Source organism: Oryctolagus cuniculus, chromosome 20 (assembly GCF_964237555.1).
Source record: "Oryctolagus cuniculus chromosome 20, mOryCun1.1, whole genome shotgun sequence".
Taxonomy (NCBI): domain Eukaryota; kingdom Metazoa; phylum Chordata; class Mammalia; order Lagomorpha; family Leporidae; genus Oryctolagus; species Oryctolagus cuniculus.
In genome coordinates this window covers 37,605,585-37,625,190 of record NC_091451.1, presented here as the reverse complement: position 1 = coordinate 37,625,190, position 19,606 = coordinate 37,605,585, and the positions used below count along the sequence as shown (strand labels likewise).

Here is a 19,606-nt window from a genome sequence, read left to right as displayed (position 1 = left end):
GGGGGGCCTGGGTTCAGCACCCTCCTCTGGTTCCTGACCCCAGCTGCCCGCGAACGCAGCTGTGATGTCACGTAGTTGGGTTCCTGCCTTGCACATGGGACCTGGACTGTGCTGCTGGCTCCCAGCTCCAGCCCCTGTACACATCTGGGGCCTGAACCAGCAGATGGGAGTCTGGCTGCATCTTTCTTTATGTGTCTGTCTCTTGGCTTCTCCAAAATTTTTTTTTTAAATTTCAAGACTGAAAAGCCATCTGCATATATGAATAAATGGCACATGTGGGCATATGTGTGTGTGTGCGTGTGTGTGTGTGTGTGTGTGTTTGACAGGCAGTTAGACAGTGAGAGAGAGAGACAGAGAAAGGTCTTCCTTCTGTTGGTTCACCCTCCAAATGGCTGCTATGGCCGGCGCGCTGGTCTCCCATGCCGGTGCAGGGCCCAAGCACCTGGGCCATCCTCCACTGCCTTCCCGGGCCACAGCAGAGAGCTAGACTGGAAGAGGAGCAACCAGGACAAGAACCCGGCGCCCATATGGGATGCCGGCGCTGCAGGCGGGGGATTAGCCAAGTGAGCCATGGTGCCGGCCCCCTATTTTTCTTGATAAGAAAGAGTAACCCCTTTGGAAACTCCAAGGTCCAGCTTGTGCAATTTGAAGGGAGGCTGGGGAGTGCCATTGCTCAATGTCAAGGTTAATGTAGGTGTCAACCTGGCTGGGCTCAGAGGCACCCAGAGCTGGGACAGCATCATAAGGGCATTTCATGGAGGTTCCTGAGAACTATGCATGGATTCCAACATTGTTACATAGGTGAAGCCCCTCTTCCCGCTGTTTTTCTACACACTTTTGGAAGACCCTCCTGTTTCCAGTGTGTCTGTGAGGGTTGTTCCAGGAGAGACCTGCAAGATCCGCCCTCCCACTGCCTGGCACTGCCCAGACAGAGCCCAAGGGCAGAGACAGGCGAGCGTGCCTCCTCTCCACTGCAGCTGGGAGCGGTCCCTGCCTGCCCTCGGGCGTGACAAGTCCAGGTGCTGGGGCCCTTGGCCTCTGGGACTTACAGCAGCAGCCGCAGCGGCCACCCCTGGGCGCTCAGACCTTCGCCGGGGGAGTTACACCATCGGCTTCCCTGGACTCGCACGGAGACAGGCGACCGCCACCCCAGGGGCTGCAGGCGAGACTCATCGGATTCTCCGCCTGCTTAATGGTGCCAGCCCAAAGTCCCAACGCAGCCCCTCTCATCTCTATCCATCCCTGGGGAGGCTCCTGCAATGGCCCCAGCTGGAAAGGAGGCAGAGAGGGCTGCCCCCCGCCCCCGTCTCTGGAGACACAAGGGACCCTACATGGGGTGCCAGGAGAGACGGGGCAGCACACACAGGCAGCGCTTTGGGAAGCCACTTCTGAGACAGTGTCTCAGGCAGGCAGGGGGCTCCCCAAACTCTAAGAAGTGGTCCCCAATGGGGGGGGGGTGGTACCACCAGCAGGGGGTCCTGTGGGACACTGCTGGGGCTGAGTTTTCACAGCCCGATCGAGGGCCAGGGAGGGCGTACTGTAACACATGTGAGCCCAGTGGCGGTCAGCCCACACTGCGCACGCGTCGCGAACGTTCTGATAAACTCCGCCCACACTGCGCACGCGTCACGAACGTTCTGATCCACCTGCCGGATACTGAAACAGAGGCCAAGCCTCTCGCTTGACTCTGCCTTCCAAGGCAAAGTATTTTGTAAGCACTCAACTCCCCAGTAGGGCACTTGGCACGGACACGAAGGGATGCCTGCACTTCACCATCTCGTAGAATTTCATCAGGAGGCCTTCACTGCTTTGGGAAACCTCCACTGATGCAGCACCCCGGGGGGCAGGAGCCCCTAAGCTGGTGTTAGTCTGTGCGCATGGCCGCCCGGGAGGTCGCGGCCGGGGAGCACTGGCGGAGGGGCGCACGGCGATCGGCCGGCGTCGGTGCTCTGAGGTTCCGGCAGCAGGGCCCCGCGTGGGAGGGGTTCTGTGCCTTTGCCACATCCCAGGGCAGGGGCCCCACTCACCGCAATGAGCACGATGACAGACAGGGTGTAGTACACGGAGTCCCGGCACACGGCCCACCACGTGAGACGGACCACCTGCGGGCACAGGGCGGTCAGCGGCTGGCAGGTGCAGGGGACGGACCACGGGCCCCTCCTAACAGCCGTTCCTGCCACCCCTGCCCTGTTTCATCTGGGAACACAATGAAACCAAGTGATGGCAAAACCAACTCTGCTCCAGGGCCGGCTTCCCAGGTGGGCACCACAGGCTCTCGCTCTCGACCCACCACTGGCACCTTCATGGGTCGCTGGCTGCCCAACCCTTCCTGCCAGGCCTCACCCACGAGCCTGCCTCTCTGAGGTCAAGTCTCACATCCCCTTATGGCTCTGGGGACCTCCCAGGGGATCCCAGCCGTAAGCCAGCTTGGCACCTGCCGGGAAGGCCAATGCTAGGTCCTCAGTCTCAGGGCCAGGGTTGCAGGTGCCACTGCTTGCCCAGCGACTGCTGTCCAGTGAGGGTCTGCCCTTGGATTGGTCGCTGCTGGTCTTCACTCAAGAGGAAGTGGGCGCGGTGGCAGCCACAGGGAGTGACTGGTCCCGACGCGCTGGGCCCTGGGCGTCCTGGCCATGGCCCCCACTCTCTTTATGAAAGCATAATCCCCGCCCCCTGCAGGCTGGGAGAAGGCACTCACCTGCCCCGCGAATAATCCACACACCCCGATGATGCACAGGATGTTGAACACGGCAGAGCCCACGATGGTGCCCACGCCAACGTCTCCGTGGGTGATGAACACGCCTGGGAGGGGACAGGCACAAATCCCGGCCCTCAGTGGCACCGCCTGGGCCTGCCCGTTCCTCCGTGAGCCCTGAGTGTGGTTCTTATCGTCTAAGAGTCCCCCCGGGTGGGCATGCAGCCAGTTAGGACACTCGTGTCCCACTTCACAGTGCCCGGACTCAGAACTCAGCTGCGACTCCCAACTCCAGCCTCCTGCTAACGCACAGCCTGGGAGACAGCAGTGACAGCTCACGGAATTGGGCCCCTGCCACCGACACGAGACCTGGACTGAGTTCACGGCTCCCCGTTTTGGCCTGGCCCAGGCCCAGCTGTTGTGGGCATCCGGGGAGCAAACTGGGGATGGGAACTTTCTCTCGCTTTGTCTCTCAAATGATGAAGATAACACGGCAGAGAGAGCAGCAAAGCCAGGGAGGTGCAGGGGCCCCACCAGCTCAGATCCTCCCATTTCTTCTTTCCTTAAGGATTTATTTATTTATTTATTTGACAGACAGAGGGGGGGAGGGGTAGGGGGAGGGGGAGAGGGAATCTTCTACCTGCTGGTTCACTCCCTAGATGACTACAATGGCCAGGGCTGGGCTAGGCAGAAGCCAGGAGCTTCATCTGGGTCTCCCACACGGGTGCAGGGGCCCAAGGACTTGGGCCATCTTCTGCTCCTTTTCTAGGCCATAGCAGAGAGCTGGATTGGAAGTGGAGCCACCCACCAGGACTTGAACCGGTGTCCATCTGGGATGCCAGCATTGCAGGCGGCGGCTCTACCTGCTACGCCACAGCAGCAGTTTCAGACCTTCCCGTTTCTTTGTCAAGTAACAATTCACGTGTCATAAAAGGCGCCCACTGAAAGTCTCTACCTCCCAAGGACTTTGTGTATTCACAGAATTGTGCAGCCAAAATGGCAATCTAATTTCAGAACAGTTTCACCTCCCCCAGAACCCTCACACCCATTCACACCCCGCACCCCAGAAACAGGACTCCCGTCTCCGCAGTTCTCCAGTTTCCCAGAGAAGATCGGGGCTCTGAGCGGAAGGAAGCCCACGGCCTGGGCCACCGCGCCGGATGCCCCCTTCTGTCTCGGGCTGGCGCAGTTTTCTTACCAATCACGGAGGCAAAGAGCTCTGGCGTGGAGCTTCCCGCAGCCATGAAGGTGGCGCCGGCCACATCTTCGCTCATGTGGAGTTTCTACAACAGAAGCGGCCCCGGAGCCTTAGGGGGCAGAGCCGTGGCCTGAGCCCGCTCCTCAGGGCAGACCCCCCCTGGGGTCCTGCACCCAGCTTCAACTCACAGCCCCACCCTCTCGCCCATCTGCCCCTCTCTCTCAGAACGGTCTGAGCACTGGTCTTGGCAGAGGCTGGGATGAAGCACGGGTCCCGAGGTGGGAGCCCAGCCACCTTCGCACCCCCAGAGGCTCTGCCATAGAGCCCAGCCGACCACCTGCAGCAGACTCCCAGCTGTGCCCCTTCCTGTCCTGCCTCCTCCCTGCCTTGGCCACGGCCATCCCTTCCTCCCAGAACACCCTGCCCTCTCCTAGGTACTTTCTGAAATCTTTCCCAACACCACTTCCTCCATGAAGCCCTCCCAGCTTCTCCCCAGTAGAGATACTGCCTCTCTCCTGTAGACAAAAGCAGTTTTCCTTCTTTGACTGGAAATCAAGAGTAAGGCAGCATCAAGAGAGAAAGTGGGGTCTGGACTACAGGCAGAAATAAAATCAAATCATCCAAAGGAGAAAGTGTTGGCCCACAAGGGTCAGAGCGCAGTGGATCCTGAGTCACTGCAGCCCAGTATCCTCAAGGCCTGGCTCCTGCTCCCTGCACGGGAGACAGGAGGTGCTCGGCACAGGGGCCGGGCCTGCCTGGGCTCTCCCACCACACCAGAGGCCCTGGAGGCCACACGGGGAGTGTCCCTTCGGCCAAGCCTGGGACAGAATGCACCTGCCGGCGCTCATTTGGAAACCGCCACGCAATCGCTAGATGCCTGCTGTCTGTCAGTCTTCACCCCCGGGAACTCCCACGCCAGCCGGGCCTTTTCCGCCTGTCGTGTGCACGTCCTCCAGCGCCCCCAGCCCCAGGCCCCACCACAGCGTCCCTCGTACCTCGCAGATCTTCTCCAGGGATGGGACAAAGAAGTCGTCGCACACTATGGCCAAGGCGTAGAACATATACAGAGCCTGTAGAGGGAGCGGGGACGCGGGGGTCAGCGAGGACTCCTGGGGCTGCTGCCCAGGGCCCACCCTGCCCCAGCCAGGCTGCTGGGGCTCAGGCCGGCACATGGACCCACAGGAACATTCCAGACCACAGAGCTGAGCTTCCTCCGTCTCCTCACTGAGGAGCAGGTGCTTAGCACCGAGGCCAAGCTGCTCCCCGGGACGCCTGGCTCCAGCCGCTCTCTCCCCGGGACGCGACATCACGAGCCATCTGAGGCGGCTCCCAAGAGCTCACGGAAAATGCAGACTGATTTCAAATTTGTCCGCACCAACATTCCCTCTCTCTATAAACTAACGAATTCTCTGCCGTGGATCAGGTCCCTGGCCCTGGCTCCCTGCGCACAGGCAGCCTTAGGCTCTCCCGAGTGATTCTGGTCTTCTCCAGGCGAAAGGACGGCTGGTGGCTGGAGGCCGCGCAACAGCACCTGGATGCGGCTTCAGCTCCACTGCCCGGCGTGCTGTGGGCGGGGGCAGGGCTGAGGCTGAGCTGACCACCTGCGGCTGCTGCTGCTGTCTCTCGGGCCTACGTGGGAGAAACCCCGAGGACAGGCCCCGGGGAGCCTCTGGGCAGCTGCACGCACGGAGACTCCTGCACGGCGCAGCCCTAGAGCGGGCCGGAAGCTCCACGCCCCCTCCCCACATTCAAAAGAACTTCAAAGCGCTCACAGGAAGACGGAATTAAATGATAAGCTTGCTCTGGTGCCCCTCCCCACAATGTAAATCCCTGCATTTTTTATAATATACATTTCAATGAACACTGGTTTATTAATGTTACTTGGAAGACAGACACACACACACACACATACGCACGCATGCACAGAGACAGCGCCCATCACTGGCTCACTCCCCAGGTGCCTACAATGACCAGGGCAAGGCCAGGCTGAAGCCAGAAGCCAGGAACTCCATCCGGGTCTCCCATGTGGGTGGCAGGGACCCAAGTACTTGGGCCATCTTCCACTGCCTCCCAGGTGTGCATCCATGGACGGTTCCTTGCCTGCCCCAGGCCTCTCCCCGACCTGCTGCTCCTCTGTGTCCCTCTGTCACATCTTGAGAACAAGGGGCAAGTGTGGGAGGACCGCTCTCTGCTTGCTGTGCCAGCAAATTAATCAGACCTGAGGAAGGAGATGCTCCCGTCTGCGGCCAGCCGGCCAGAGCTCGGGCAGAACCGCGTGGGCCTGGCACCTGGCATGCGAAGTGTGGGGCAGTCCTGTGGGACGGTGCCCACCACCCCTGGAGCTCACACTTTCCAGGCAGGCGGTCTGGGGACCGGGTCGAGTGAGACGCCCACTGCAGAATCACTCCCACCCATGTGGGTGCCCGGAGGTGAAGTCGGGAGTGCCGAGTCTGAGGGCGGGATGCGATGGTTTCTTCCTGCCTCCAACGGTTTTTCTTCAAACAGCTGCTCTTGGGAGACCCGGATGGAGCTCCGAGCTCCTGGTTCCTGGCTCCAGCCTGGCCTAGCCCTGGCTGTAGTGGCCATGTGGGGAGTGAAGCAGCAGATGGAAGATCTCTCTCTCTCTCTCTCTCTCTCTGTGTGTGTGTGTGTTTCAAATAAGTAATATAAATCTTTAAAAAAAAAAAAAAAAAAACAGCGGCTGTTTCCCAGAGGCCGTCTCTGCCCCGAAGGCCAGGAGGAAGCACCAGAGCCCCCGGGGAGCATTCTAAATAACCATCACCCCGCGCTCCCTGCATCTTCAGTGACGGCGGCTCCTCCTCACCAACGGCCAAGGAATCCACAGCCGGCACACCCTGGGCTGCTCCCTGACGCTGGCACGCGGTCAAAGCACTGGCATGGAGCAAAGACTTGATTCCATGCCGAATCTGGCATGGAGAAGCCACGTCTGTCGGCCCTTCATCATCTGTTTGGTGATGGAGTGAGAACAGGTCACAGCGCGGGCACCGGGCACAGCTGTTAAGACCTGCCTGGGACTCGCGCGTCCCACACTGGAGTGCCCAGACTGGTGTCCCAGCTGTGCCTCCTGCCTGATTCTAGCTCCTGCCAATGCTCACCCCGGAAAGCAAGGGAGCTGGGTCACTGTCACCCACGTGGGACACTCAGATGGAGCTCTGGGCTCCTAGCTTTGGCCTGGCCCAGCCCTGGCTGCTGTGAGCGTTTAGAGACTGAACCACTGGCTTTCAGATTTCTGTCGCTCTGCCTTTCAAGTAAAATTCACACACACACACACACGCACACGCACGCACACTAACACACACACATGCCCTGCTTTTTTTTTTTTTTTTTTTTTTTGACAGGCAGAGTGAACAGTGAGAGAGAGAGACCAGGCAGAGTGAACAGTGAGAGAGAGAGACAGAGAGAAAGGTCTTCCTCACCCCCTAAATGGCTGCTGCGGCTGGCGCACCGAGCTGATCTGAAGCCAGGAGCCAGGTGCTTCCTCCTGGTCTCCTATGCGGTGCAGGGCCCAAGCACTTGGGCCATCCTCCACTGCCCTCCCGGGCCACAGCAGAGAGCTGGACTGGAAGAGGGGCAACCGGGACAGAATCTTGCGCCCCAACTGGGACTAGAACCCGGGGTGCTGGCGCCGCAGGCGGAGGATTAGCCTAGTGAGCTGCGGCGCCGGCCCCTGCTATCCTTATTAAAAGAAAAAAGAACAGAGCAGGGGCCTTTGAAACACCTCAATATCCAGATTCTCTCCCTGCCCCACCGTCTATGCAGCCATCCGCATGGCTTGCTGAGTTCATCCGCGGGGCCAGGAAGCTCTCCAGGGATCAGGGATACAGTTTAGGGGGTGCGAGGAAAAGCCTCCATCTCCTGAAACTTACCTCGGTGGGAACACACAAGCAGACAGAGTAGCTGCCACTACCGGGAAGCAGCAAGTGCAAAGGCCCTGCGGCACGGTGAGCTTGGTGCACAGAGAAACAGCAAGGTCACAGAGTGGGGAGGAAAAGGGAGATGGCGACGTGGGAGCGGGAGAAAGGGCCAGGACCCACAGGAAGGAGGTGGGTTTTAGTCTAAGCACTGGGGAAGCCATTTCTGTCTCCACTGAACAACGTGTGGCTGCCCTGTTTGGCAAAGAGAGAAAGGCCAGGTGCTTCAGCCAAGACGACGTGATACCCGACAGACTCGCAACTAATCAACTGCACTTGCGTAGCGAGGAGGACGCGCTAGCTGTGGCCACGGCATCCGAGGCTGACCGCCCCTGGATCTGACTTCCTACCTCCCGGGTGCGGGGTGGGGGTGGGGAGAAAGAGGGGAAACCAGCAGGAGTGTGGGTAAAGGGAAGTGCGCCCGCCCCGGTCTCAGAATTCTGACTTAAAGTCACACCCACAGCAACTCCTCCAACACCTCCCCAGGACGCCTTCAGAGACACTGGAGAGCAAAGAGGGCCCAAGATGGCGCCGTGGTTTCCGTCCCACCAGCCGGGGAGAGCCGGAAAACTTGGCAGCACCACCGACAAAGGAGGGCCCGACAGGACTATTCCAGCCTTTGCTGATCCAATGGTCTCTGTTCCAATGAACTGACCAGAGTAGGAAAGCAGCGGCCATAACTGCGTGTGGCTGTGTGCCAATAAAACTTTATTTATAAGGATAGGGGTGGTAGCCAGCGCTGTGGTTCCCTAGGCTAATCCTCCACCTTGCAGCGCCGGCACACCGGGTTCTAGTCCCAGTCGGGGCGCCGGATTCTGTCCCAGTTGCCCCTCTTCCAGGCCAGCTCTCTGCTGTGGCCCAGGAGTGCAGTGGAGGATGGCCCAAGTGCTTGGGCCCTGCACCCCATGGGAGACCAGGATAAGTACCTGGCTCCTGCCATCGGATCAGCGCGGTGCACCGGCCGCAGTGTGTCACCGCGGCGGCCATTGGAGGGTGAACGAATGGCAAAGGAAGACCTTTCTCTCTGTCTCTCTCTTTCACTGTCCACTCTGCCTGTCAAAAAATAAAAAAATAAATAAAATAAAAAAATTTAAAAAAAGGATAGGGGTGGCTGGATTCGGCTCCAGACACAGTTTGGTTAATCCTTGCTCTAAGGGTTCCCACGAAATTCATGGGGTATGCTCAGACTCGGGGAAAAAAATGGTTTTTTTTTTTTTTTAAAGTTTCTCTCTTTACTGTTATATATTTGAAAGGCAGAACAATAGCGAGCGAGCGAGAGAGTCTCCCATCTGCTGGTTCACTCCCCAGATGCTCACAACTGGGACTGGGCCAGGCTGAAGCCAGGAGCCCGGACCTCCATCCGAGTCTCCTGTGGGGGTGGCAGGGACTGAGGACTTGAGCCATCCTCCGCTGCCCCCCCTGCACATCTGCAGGAAGCTGGATTTGAAGGAGAGGAGCTGGGACTCATTCCCACGCATTCCAACAGGGGACACAGGCGTCCCAAGTGGCCATCAGCAAGAAAAGGTTCTGCCTTAGCTCCGTGAGGCAGGGCTGCAGCATCGCAGACCCCAGCCCTCAGTGGAACGCAGGGAGCACAGCCCAGACACGAGGCGGATCACGGCTCTGCTACGGGAATAATTCCAAGTTTGCCTGCAATGCTCATTCGAACCCTCATCTTCAGTAGTGGCTCGTCCTGCTCATTAAAACCTCACCATTCACGCCCTTGGGCTGCCATTCTCCAGGTGAGAAGCCCGGATTTCACTTTCTTAATTCTCTTGTACAGAGTAAGGCTCGACTGGGTTTAGATTTGCACGCGGCTGGTGCTGGGTGGTCGAGATCTGGCATGGCTGAGCCAAAGGAGGAAAGCCAAGCCTCACCGCTCTGGCTTCCCCAAACCTCAGGCCCGAGGCAGCAACCTTCCTGTAAAGGGCCACAGGGCAGGCATCTCTGGATTTGTGGGCCACCCACTCTCTGGTGCGACCCAGCTCTGCCCAAGAAGTGGCGATGACACAGAAATGAAGGGGGGGTTGTGTTCCAATAAAACTTTATCGACAAACACAGGCAGTGAGCCAGATCAGGCCAGGGTCATGAAGACAAGTGCCTCATTGAACTTTGAGCCCACTACTCCTTTTCAAATTGACCTCTACCGCTCATCATCAAGGTGCAGAGAGGGGCGCTCGAGAGGAAGGGCACCCAGGCTACATTTTCTGGGCAGCCAAGGGTGTCCCGGCAGTGAGCATTTTCAGAGGACTAACCACGTGCCTCACAATGCCCGATGCCCTTGACCCACACCCCTCCCACTTCTGCACCTGGAGTCGCTGCCATCCTCTCTACTGCACACAAACAGGAAATGAGGCGCAGCCAAAACTCGCATTCTCATGCTGGCTCTGGGGCAGCAGATCCACCTGCCACGAGTTAGGGACGTCGCACGCGCCAGGCCACTTACACCAAGAATATGCAGCAAGACGGCTCCGTGCTGCCGCTCCTTGTTGGAGAACAGGTCTGCCGGGAACTCGTGGATGGCTGGAAGAGGAGACAGCAGAGGGTCAGTCACGGGCAGGAGCCTCACTGGACGTCTGTGAGACCCCCAAGGAAGTGCAGAGCCCACCCGGTGTCAGAGTGACCGGGACAGGGCTGGCGTCTCTCAGGCCAGGGCAGACCAGCCCCTACATAGGTCTGCTGGGTACTTGACTGCCCACTGATACCCTAGCACCTGTGAGTCAGCTGTGGGTTAGGGACAAGCCACTCCACATGCCCAGGGTGGCCTGCACCTGAGGGCTGGCGAGGATGTGCGGACATCGGAAGCCTCAACGTTGCTGGTGGGAACACAGGAGGGCAGAGCTTTGGAAGGAAACCTGCGGCGGCTCAGAAGGTGACGTAGGCAGCCATCATGTGACCCAGCAGCTCCACACCAAAGTGCAGGGGCTGAGAACCATCCCTGCACCCCCCAGCAGCCCTGAGCAAACCCCAGCCCCCCAGGAGTGGGGAGATGGCCCCTCGTCACCTCCCCCACCCAGGTGACTGATGGAGACACCCACCCTCGCAAAGAGCCATCATTTCCACAAGTCCCAGTCAGACCCCTGCAGACCCCACTGGTCCTCATCCCCCAGCCGGACCAGAACCTTCCAGAAGGCAGGGAGCCACACTGCCCTATCCCCTGTGGCACCTGTAGTACTGACGCCAGGCCTGGCTCACGATGGGTTCTCAATAGACCCTAACAAGCAATTAAATTAAAAAAATGGTAAATTAAACAATTTTAAATTTATTTATTTGGGGCAGAACAGGAGGGGGCAGGGAGGGAGAGAGAGAGACAGACTGACAGACTCAGCACTCCCATCTGCTGGTCCGCTCCCCAGATGCCTGCAGTGGTCATGACCGGGCCAGGCCACATTGAAGCTGGAGTCAGGAACTCAATCACGTCTCCCGGGTGAGTGGCAGGGACTCAATTACTTGCGCCTTCAGCACTGTGTCCCAGGGTGTGCATCAGCAGGAGGCTGGAGTCAGATGCTGGACCTGGGACTCGAACCCAGGTATTCTGATATGGGACACGGGTGTCTCAACTGGAGTCTGAACCGCTAAGCTGAACACCCAGCCAGTGGTAGAATCTCAACAAAAACAAGCTGTTTCCTCTCATCCTATGAGAAGGCTTTTATCACCCTTGGAAGTCCCTCAAATGCCTGGAAGACTCGCGGCTCAGCGCGGGTGGGTGCTCCATCAATGCTTGTTAAATAAACTTCCAGGGTGGAAACCCCTCCTCTCGCAGCTTAACTGGGCCCTAAGCTCTGAAAAGACTGTTTTCCCCTCATCTGGAAACTCTTCTGATTTTTATGGTCAGAGTTTCCCTACAAAACACAGAAAACACCAGCCCCCTGGACACCAAGAAAACGCACCCACGTAGAAACAAGCAGCGTTGAACGAGAAGCAGGTTCCTCACTCCTCTCTTGTAATCGCATTTCTTGAATGGACTCGCTCCCCCCCATCTCAGGGGCACTCACCTGCGTCCAGGTGTGTCGGCTCCGAGTGGAGACTTACACAGGGGGAGGGGGAGGGGGAGGCTCAGCATTCCCGGGGCCAGGATCTTGTTTCCAGGAGAAACGGAGCTGTCGGGAATGACAGACATTTCTCCCGCGTCTCCAAACCGGTGTTCTGAGAGCTGGTGATAATTATCCAAGCCTGGGAACTCTCTGAGCCTTAAAGTCCTGCTGCCTCTCTGCTGCCCAGGACACAGCACCCGGCCTCCCGCAGGGAGGGGACTTGGGTTATAAATGGCTTTGTCCTTGGGAGGAAGAGACCTCGGCCTGCGCCCCCACATGTGGGCCGAGTGCCGTGGAGGACAGCGGATGCCTTCCATGGCGTGGCTTTAACCAGTGGCACCCCCGGCTGCTTGTGACCCAACATCCTCTGTGCCTGCCCAATCTCCCGGGTGCACCCCGAACCCGGGAGACAAGCACTGTGGCCGTGCACACGTCCCTCTGGGGCTCAGAGAGGAATGCCACTGGCTCGGGGTACCCAGACACAGAGGCCAGACCTGGGAGGTGGAGCCGCACTGTAGACCAGGGTCTGAGTGTGTGTGTGTGAGAGAGAGGGGGAGGGGGAGAGGGAGAGGGACTGAGACACCCTGTGTGTGTGTGTGTGTGTGTGTGAGAGAGAGAGAGAGAGAGAGAGAAGGAGGGAGGGACTGAGAGAGACACCCTGTGTGAGAGAGAGAGAGAGGAGGAGGGAGGGACTGAGAGAGACACCCTGTGTGTGTGTGTGTGTGTGTGAGAGAGAGAGAGAGAGAGAGAGAGAGAGGGACTGAGAGAGACACCCTGTGTGTGTGTGAGACCCTGGTTGAGTCGTTTAACCTCTCTGGCCACCTGCCCATCAGTGGCGATCCGCAGCAAATGCAAGAGGAAGAAATGGTCACTGGGGAAAGCAGTCTTTTCAGAGCTTAGGGCCCAGTTAAGCTGCGAGAGGAGGGGTTTCCACCCGGGAAGTTTCTTTAACAAGCATTGATCGAGCACCCGCGCTGAGCCGCGAGTCTTCTGGGCATCTGAACAGCTTCCAAGAGTGATAAAGCCTTCTCATAGGACGAGAGGAGGCAGCTTGCTGTTGTGCACGGCTGGCACGGACCCCAAGGTCGCAAGCAGGCAGCCGGCCACTCCTCCTCCCTAGCTGGTGGCTGGGAGCCAGGACCAGGTCCCGCCCCAGTTGGGAGGTGGCTCCTCTAGAAACTGGAGGGGAGCTGGGGGCTGGGCCACAGAGCAGCCAAGGAGCTCAGCAGGGCCTCTGCCCCTCCCACCCTCAGCAACAACTCTGAAGGGAGACCTCCTGGGCAGGGCCCAGGGCCTTGGACTTGGGGTTCAGGAAGTGCCTCCGCCCCTTCTGACTGTGGCAAATAGCTTAACACCTCCAGGGCTTGCATGCATGGGAGTCCCAACACACCTGGGGGTTGCATGGATTAAGTGACTGTCACGGGCACTGTGCTGAGCCCATCTAGGCTGCCGGTCACTCTGAGCATGGTTAATTTACAGGTGCGACTGTCCCCCCAGTCCAGGGGACACGCAGCCTTGGTTTATGAACATGACGAGAAGGAGAAATGGATTTCACAGGGAAGAGGGGGTGAGCAAGAGCAATAGATCAGAATCCGGATGCTGGTGCATCCTCCTCCTCCCACGGACTTTGCTGGGATCAGGAACCTCCCTGGGCCAAGTTCAAGGGCATGATGCTCACACATCTGCGCGGGGCTGAGCCGAGTGCTCAATCCCTGCCAGCGTGGAGGGAGGGCCCAGCAGAGCACACCACGGCTTTCAAGGTCACGTCTAAGCCTTTAAGCTGCCGAAAGGCGGGCGCTGTGGGTGAAGAGAAGAGAGCTGGATCTGCAGGTGGAGCTGGGCCAGGATGATCCCAGCACCTGCCAGACCTGGGAGGGGCCAGGGCAGAGGGCAGGAGGGAAGGCAGCTGCTCCCCAGCCCCGGGAAGACTCTTGCTTTGGGAGCTTGGTGCCGAGAAGTGGCTTCTGCATCACACTTGGTCCTGGACACGCCCCTCTACGTACCCCAGGTATCTGCCTCCCTCCCATGCACCTGTGCCCCTCTGTGTGCAGGGCCCAGGGGCACTGGGGGGAGCTCTCGCCTGCCTGTCCCCTTCCTTCCATCACAGGGCTCCACGGACACAGCATCTCTAATCCCCAGCACCCCACACAACCCAGCACCCAAGGCACATGCGTGCTTGTCCATTTTCACACAAGCACGGCCCCGGGGAGGCTGTGACTTAGCACTGCCCCTTCAAGCCACCATACTTTTGTCACCCTTGCTGACGGTTCTCATCGCCTACTCCTGTGTTCACCCGGCAGACTGCGCACTCTGGCACTGCTGAGTGAGATTCCGACACGTCCCTAAGCCTCCTCGAGGGTGGCAGCCCCTCATCTCGGCACTGACTTCACTTTCAGAGAGAGCCAAATACGCCCACAGCACGCTATCAAGATGGGAAACACCCTGATCCTGAAAGAGTACGAGCCAGCATGTTTCCTGAGCATTTACTATGTGCCAGGCACTGGGCTAGGTGCTGAGCTCCGTGGCCGTGTGTGACCCCGTGCCGGTAAACAGAGGCTGGAGGTGCACGGAGAAGCTGGCCCATGTGGTGGAGAGCGGACCAAACCTGAGGCTGGTGGTTTCCGGGAGGGGAGGGACATGCCGCCAGCCGTGGGAAGAGGGGCAGTGCCAGGTGCTGAAGGCTGCAATGGTAACTGCTTAGAGCCCTGCAGCCTCCCGCTGAAGCCCTGGGAAGCCCGCTGTTCCCACCGTCTCCATGAGGAAAGAGAGCCCTGAGGAGCCACAGGAGTTGCCTGCGTCACAGGCTGTCAGGCACCGGGGAGAGAAGAACCCAGGCTGCCCACGCCCCACCCCCACCAATGCTAAGTTGCTTGCGCCTGGGCGTTTACCCACAACAGGTGCGCACTCGGGGCCAGGGGTGTGCTCTGTTCAAGGAGCTGCGCTCTGTAAAGGAGGAACGTACGTTACATCCCCAGCTCAGTTCCACCCCAGCCGTCTGTCTGTCTGTCTCATACAGTAGCATCCCTTCTCCGCAGTGTGCAGTTGTCGGGTCTTTGAGAAACGCAAAGTCGTACCCAGCGTCACACCCACGAGACAAAACAGCTCCACCGCACCCCAGATTGCCTCGTGCTGACTTTCTGTCATCCACCCTCCCTGCACCCCGACCACGGAAACCACGGATCTGTTTCTCTCCCTGTAATCTGTCTTTTCCAGAATGTCCTACCCGTGCCATCCTAGACCGTGCAAGCTTTCGGATGTGGTGTCCTTCACTTAGCCAAATGCTTCAGGATCCATCCTCACCGTCCTGGACACGTTCCCACTTAGCTCCTCTGACCCCACAGCCTCGTCTCGTGCCCCGTCTCCTCGGCAGGGACCCCTGCTTTCACAGAACCCCTGAACACTGTGTTCTTAGGGCTTCATCCTGAGCCCTCTTTCCCATATCCTCTCTCTGCAGGTATCTCTTAAATTTCACTTTTTCCCGAGCTTAAGACCTAACACTTTCAGAGGCCAAGCGGATACACTCCTCGGCCATCCCATAAGTCCCTGTGTCTGGCCTCAGGGAATGGCACGCCAGCCCTCTCCGTCTGCACGAGAGAACCCTGGCAGTGGCCCTGAAACCCCCTCCTCCCTCGTAGCTCATGCCGCTAGGACAGCGAAGGCACTTGGTGTCCACCTTCCTGCCACGAACCTGCCCCTGGGGGATACCAGACAGGGCGTGCCTGGTGTGCACTGCCTGCTTTGCCTCCCTGGCTCCTACACTGCTGACTCCGTAATGCGTTCTGCCAACCCAGAGAGGCAGGCGGGTCTCCCTGCAGCTGTTGCCATGGCAACCCGGGTCACAGAGCGGTAAGCACGGAGATGCTTTCTCGGCAGCAGACCCACTTCCTTATCCGCACACAGGCTGCCTGGGAGAAGGACATCACACCCCGTCATCACCCCGTCATCATCACGCCCCGTCCCACCTGTCTCAGCCTGTAACATAACACACGGAGCTGGGGGGCTTGGGAATGACAGATGTTTCGCTCTGGAGGCTGAGAAGTCCGAGATGATGGTGCCGGCAGATTCGGTGTCTGGAGCTGTTTCTTGGCTGGTGGAAGGCGCCTTCTCTGTGTGTCCTTGTGTGATGGGAGAAGCAAGGCAGCTCTCCCGGAAGGGCACTAATCTGGGGCTGGCGTTGTGGTGCAGTAGGTTCCGCCATCGCCTGCCATGCCTGCATCCCACAACACAGTGCTGGGTTCGAGTCATGGCTGCTCCACTTCCCATCAGGCTCCTGCTTATGGCTTGGGAAGGCAGCAGAAGATGGTCCAAGTACTTGGACCCCTGCTACCTGTGTGGGAGACCCAGAAGGAGTTCTGGGCTCCTGGCCCATCCCAGGCTGTTGCAGACATTTGAGGAGTGAACCTGGGGATGGAAGAATGATCCCTCTCTCTGTCCATCACTTTGCCTTGCAAATAAATAAATCTTAACAAAAATAGAAGGGCACTAACCCTGCCCTCAAAGTGGAGTCCTTGGCCGGCGCCGCGGCTCACTAGGTTAATCCTCCACCTTGCGGCGCCGGCACACCAGGTTCTAGTCCCGGTCGGGGCGCCGGATTCTGTCCCGGTTGCCCCTCTTCCAGGCCAGCTCTCTGCTGTGGCCCAGGAGTGCAGTGGAGGATGGCCCAAGTGCTTGGGCCCTGCACCCCACGGGAGACCAGGAGAAGCACCTGGCTCCTGCCATCGCATCAGCACGGTGCACCGGCCGCAGCGCGCTGGCCACAGTGGCCATTGGAGGGTGAACCAATGGCCAAAGGAAGACCTTTCTCTCTGTTTCTCTCACTGTCCACTCTGCCTGTCAAAAAAAAAAAAAAAAGTGGAGTCCTCCTGACCTCATCTTGCACAGGCCATACCTCCCCGCCACCCCTGGGGGTTGGATTTCCATGCCTGCATTCGGGAGCGCCCAGGCATCTAGACCAAGGACTGCTGTCGCCTTTCCTGGAGTTTCACAAGCATCAAACACCCGGCATTCACTTCTGTTCTGTGTAAAACACTGACAGCAGCCTCTGTGTCCTGCACGGAAGGCTGCCAGGCCCGCCCGCTCGGAGCCCCCGCAGTGTGCTGGCCCTCTCACCCCTAAGCTGCTCTTGGGCCTGTGCGCCCCTCCTCCGCCATCCCAGCAGCGGGGTGCTGACCTCCTAAGCTACCTCCCGGGCCTGCCTCAGCCTGCCTCTCTCCCTCCCACGCGGCAGCCACACGCGCTTCCCAGTGCACACGGAGCATAAGGGCCAGATAGCCTGTCAAGGGCTGCACCGCCTGGCAGGGCCGGCCTCTCAGCCTCGCTCTGGCCAGGGTCACGCCAGTGTTCTCTCTACTGCGGCCACAGGGGCCAGGCTGTGCGCTGGCTCCCGCCAGGAGCTGGGTGCCTGGCCTTTGCTAGAGTTTGCCTGTAGTTTGAGCGCCCCCAAGGCTTTGCGTGTGGAAATTTCACCCCCAATGTGAAGCATTAAGCAGACAGAAACCTCATGGCGGTGTTGGAGGGGAGGGGCTCTGGAAAGTCCCTGGGAGGAAAGTGATCCCTGGGAGCCCCCGATTGTACCTTGGTGGCTTTATCAGAAGAGGGAGGGGGCCGGCCTGTGGCTCAGTGGGTTCAGTTGCTGCCCGTGATGTTGGCAGCCCACGTGAGCACGGGTTCAAGTCCCAGCTGCTCCACTTCCAATCCTGCTCCCTGCTAATGCACCTGGGAAAGCAGTGGAAGATGGCCCAAGTACTTGGGCCCCTGCACCCACGTGGGAGACCCAGATGGAGTGCTATGCTCCTGGCTTCAGCATGGCCCAGTCCCAGCTATTGTGGCTACTTAGGGGATAAACCAGCAGATGGTTTATGTCCTCTACTCAAAGCCCTGGAGTGCGTGTGCCAGGGGCTCTGCAGGAGGCGGGGGGACCCACCCGGCTGCCCCTGAGTGGCTCCTTCCACGAGGGCCCCACCCGGAGATGCACTTCCTGGCGGCTGATTCTCTTTAGGGAATGTCAACTGGGAATCGAATTTGTTTCCAAAGTGGGGGAGAAAAAGGCTGCCTCGAAGCATGCCATTCTCTTCGCTTTCTCTCCCAGTTAAAAATAACCCCACATTCTCGGCTCTGACGTTGACGCCGAAACTATGAGAACCGGGCTGGAAGGCTGGGAAGTCGCTGTAATTGCTTCAACTTTCCATCATCTCAACTTATATAAGGTGCGTGTCTGAGACACCACACACGCGCAGAAGCCGAGAGCCCAGGGGGCGATTCCCTCCCCGCCCCCAGCTGAGTGCTTGCCTTTCTCGGGCAACAATCGTGGTGTTGACTTTAGAAGAACGCCCTCGGGTCCCAGACAGGAGTAAAAATAACGAGATGAGCTCACTGGCTTCGCCAGCACGAGAGAGTTTAATCTTCGCCTGCTCACAGCGCGTTCCGAAAGCGACGCAGCACCACGAGAAAGAGAGACCGCCACCACGGGCAGCCTCCGAAGGCCACCGCTCTCTCCACGCGTAACCTCCTCGGAACCCACAGCTGCCGAGATCCCGGACGCTGTTGGCTTGGCTTTTTTATTCCCCCATTCAAGGAGGGGAGTGGGCTTGTTACTGCCACAGGGGCGAACGCTCCTAACATCCCTACTGTCCCCTCCTCTCCCACCTGCCCTGATGTCAAACACCCCTGGCCCACCCCACTGGCAACATTGAATCACCCTTCCTTTTTTTTTTTTTTTTTTTCATTTTATTTGAAAGGCAGAAAGAGAAAGAGAAAGAGAAAGAGAGAGAGAGAGAGAGAGAGAGAGACCGCCCATCCACAGATTCACTCCACAAATGCCCTCAACAGTCAGGGCGAGGTCAGGCAGAAGCCAGGAACCAGGAGCCTGGAGCCAGGCAGGGCCCAAGCTCTGCCGCCTTCGCTGCTAAGTCTCCCAGGTTCTGGTGCTGGGCCACAGTAGCCCGAGGACACCAAGACACCCTACAAACCCACGACGTGAAAGGCACTGCTTCCAGTCCATGCTCCTGCAGCACCCCAGGCCACCAATGTCCGACCGGGGCACATGGAGCCTTCCTCCGGCACCCCATGGCCCTGGCTGACCTTGGGTGTCTGCCACATTCCGTGGTGGTGGCAGCCAACCCCCTCGCCACGATAAACTCCAAGCAGACATCTCACGTTTGAACCTTTGCTCACATCCACGCCCTTGTCCTGTCCTGGGTGGGGCGCTGTCACGGGGCCGTGGGACAATCTGTTCACCCCACTGCCACCAGATGACATGTGCCAGAACATTCCACAAGAAACACACTCGGGGCCGGCGCTGTGATGCAGCAGGTTAACACCCTGGCCTGAAGCGCTGGCATCCCATACGGGCACCTGTTGGAGACCTGGCTGCTCCACTTCCAATCCAGCTCTCTGCTATGGCCTGGGAAAGCACTTCAAGATGGCCCAAGTCCTTGGGCCCCTGCACCCACATGGGAGACCTGGAAGAAGCTCCTGGCTCCTGGCTTCGGATCAGCACAGCTCCGGTGGTTGTGGCCATCTGGGGAGTGACCCAGCAGATGAAAGACCTCTCTCTATCTCTCTCTGCCTTTCCTCTCTCTGTGTAACTCTGACTTTCAAATAAATAAATAAATATTAAAAAAAAAAAGAAAGAAACACACTCAACACGGACATGAGCCAGAGACAAAGATGCCTGGCCACGGCCCCACGTCAGCGCTGGGCCAGTGTCACGGGGCCATACGCAGCCTTGCTGTATTGATCAGAGACAGGG

The 19,606-nt window shown here is 58.8% G+C and overlaps 1 protein-coding gene across 7 annotated transcripts in view; it reads right to left on the bottom strand.

The window, feature by feature from the left end:
* Positions 1-19,606, bottom strand: part of SLC24A4 (solute carrier family 24 member 4) — a 145,401-nt gene that overhangs the window by 49,535 nt on the left and 76,260 nt on the right. For 5 of the 7 annotated variants that reach the window (XM_051826440.2, XM_051826439.2, XM_051826441.2 and 2 more), the window contains 5 exons: positions 10,269-10,345; positions 4,886-4,960; positions 3,891-3,975; positions 2,696-2,799; positions 2,028-2,102 (listed from right to left, as the gene is read on the bottom strand). In XM_051826440.2, the coding sequence (XP_051682400.2) occupies positions 2,028-2,102; positions 2,696-2,799; positions 3,891-3,975; positions 4,886-4,960; positions 10,269-10,345 (416 nt within the window). Of the gene's footprint in view, positions 1-2,027; positions 2,103-2,695; positions 2,800-3,890; positions 3,976-4,885; positions 4,961-10,268; positions 10,346-11,817; positions 12,008-15,079; positions 15,706-19,606 lie in introns of those variants that run through there. The other 2 variants (XM_051826445.2, XM_051826444.2) reach the window with 2 other exon arrangements.